Source organism: Octopus bimaculoides, chromosome 23 (genome assembly GCF_001194135.2).
Source record: "Octopus bimaculoides isolate UCB-OBI-ISO-001 chromosome 23, ASM119413v2, whole genome shotgun sequence".
In the NCBI taxonomy this organism is placed as follows: Eukaryota; Metazoa; Mollusca; class Cephalopoda; order Octopoda; family Octopodidae; genus Octopus; species Octopus bimaculoides.
Genome location: NC_069003.1, coordinates 27,397,535 through 27,398,778, shown reverse-complemented (window position 1 = coordinate 27,398,778; position 1,244 = coordinate 27,397,535). Strand labels below are relative to the sequence as shown.

Here is a 1,244-nt window from a genome sequence, read left to right as displayed (position 1 = left end):
TTTGCTGAGATCAATCTTGCTTTCATCCTTTTGGGATCGATGAAATAAGTACCAAATGCATACAGGGGTTGAAGTAATTGACTAGCCTCCTCCCCCAAAATTTCAGACTTTGTGCCTATAGTAGAAAAGATTATTTGTAGCATTATTCTAAGGCAGCAAGCTGGCAGAATCGTTAGCATGCCGGGGAAAATGCTTCTCAGTAATTGATATGTCCATGTTCTGAGTTCAAATTCTGTCAAGATCGATTTTGCCTTTCATTTTTTTTTTGGTCAATAAAACAAGTACTAGTTGTATACTGGGGTCGATGTAATTGACTTACCCCTCCCCCAAAAGTGCTGGCTTGTGCCAGAATTTGAAACCATTATTCACAAATTTATGCTAAGGCAGTGAGCTGGCAGAATCAGAAGCACATCCAGCAAAATGCTTCGTGGCATTTCATCTGTCTTTACATTCTGAGTTCAAATTCCACTGAGGTTGACTTTGCCTTTCATCCTTTTGGAGTTGCTAAAATAAGTACCAGTTGCATACTGGTTCAATGTAATCAATTTATTCCCTCTCCCAAAATTTCAGGCTTTGTGCCTATAGCAAAAAAGATTACTTATAGCTTTATGCATTTTGAGACCTACTATCCCACCCCAAAATTGTTTCATGTTCTCTCAAAAGTTTATAAAATTATTATGATGTCTACAACTATCACAACACGTTCCTCTCTTTCTGTTTCTTCCCCCGCTCTCTCATTCCTTACTTTTCCCACCCTTTTGCTTTCTTCCTTGTTTTTAGACTCTCCTCCTCACCTCTCTCTCAAGTACATGTACTTACCTCTTGTAATGGCGATATACTGCCCAGTTTCTTTTGTTTAAATCTAATGTCTAAAATGCTGTCAGAATACATGCCACAAGTATCAGAAACTCGGAGTTTCAGTTTAAAGGAATCAATATCTGGAATACTGGAATTCAAATATATCCCACCTAAAATATAAAAAAGAAAACAAAACTCAATATTGATTTGTATCTGTGATGCAGAGAGATCAATTAAATTGACTCCAGAAGGCCAACCCTGTATATATGTATGGATCAAAACAGTTTTATTCAAATTTGTTGGTACTCTGAGTTTCAAGTATGATGCTAGTCGTCAGCCATTTTGAATTTCAACTACCAATTAATGTGTTGAGTGCCCTTCTTTCATTTGTCCACTCACTCGTACATATATATATATATATATATATATATATATATATATATATA

The 1,244-nt window shown here is 35.9% G+C and overlaps 1 protein-coding gene across 3 annotated transcripts in view; it reads right to left on the bottom strand.

The window, feature by feature from the left end:
- The window catches only part of LOC106873037 (protocadherin Fat 4), a 31,197-nt gene that overhangs the window by 28,739 nt on the left and 1,214 nt on the right, over positions 1 to 1,244 (bottom strand). For all 3 annotated transcript variants that reach the window (XM_014920244.2, XM_052976054.1, XM_052976055.1), the window contains exon 3: positions 820 to 968. In XM_014920244.2, coding sequence (XP_014775730.2) covers positions 820 to 968 — 149 coding nt within the window. The remainder of the gene's footprint in view (positions 1 to 819; positions 969 to 1,244) is intronic.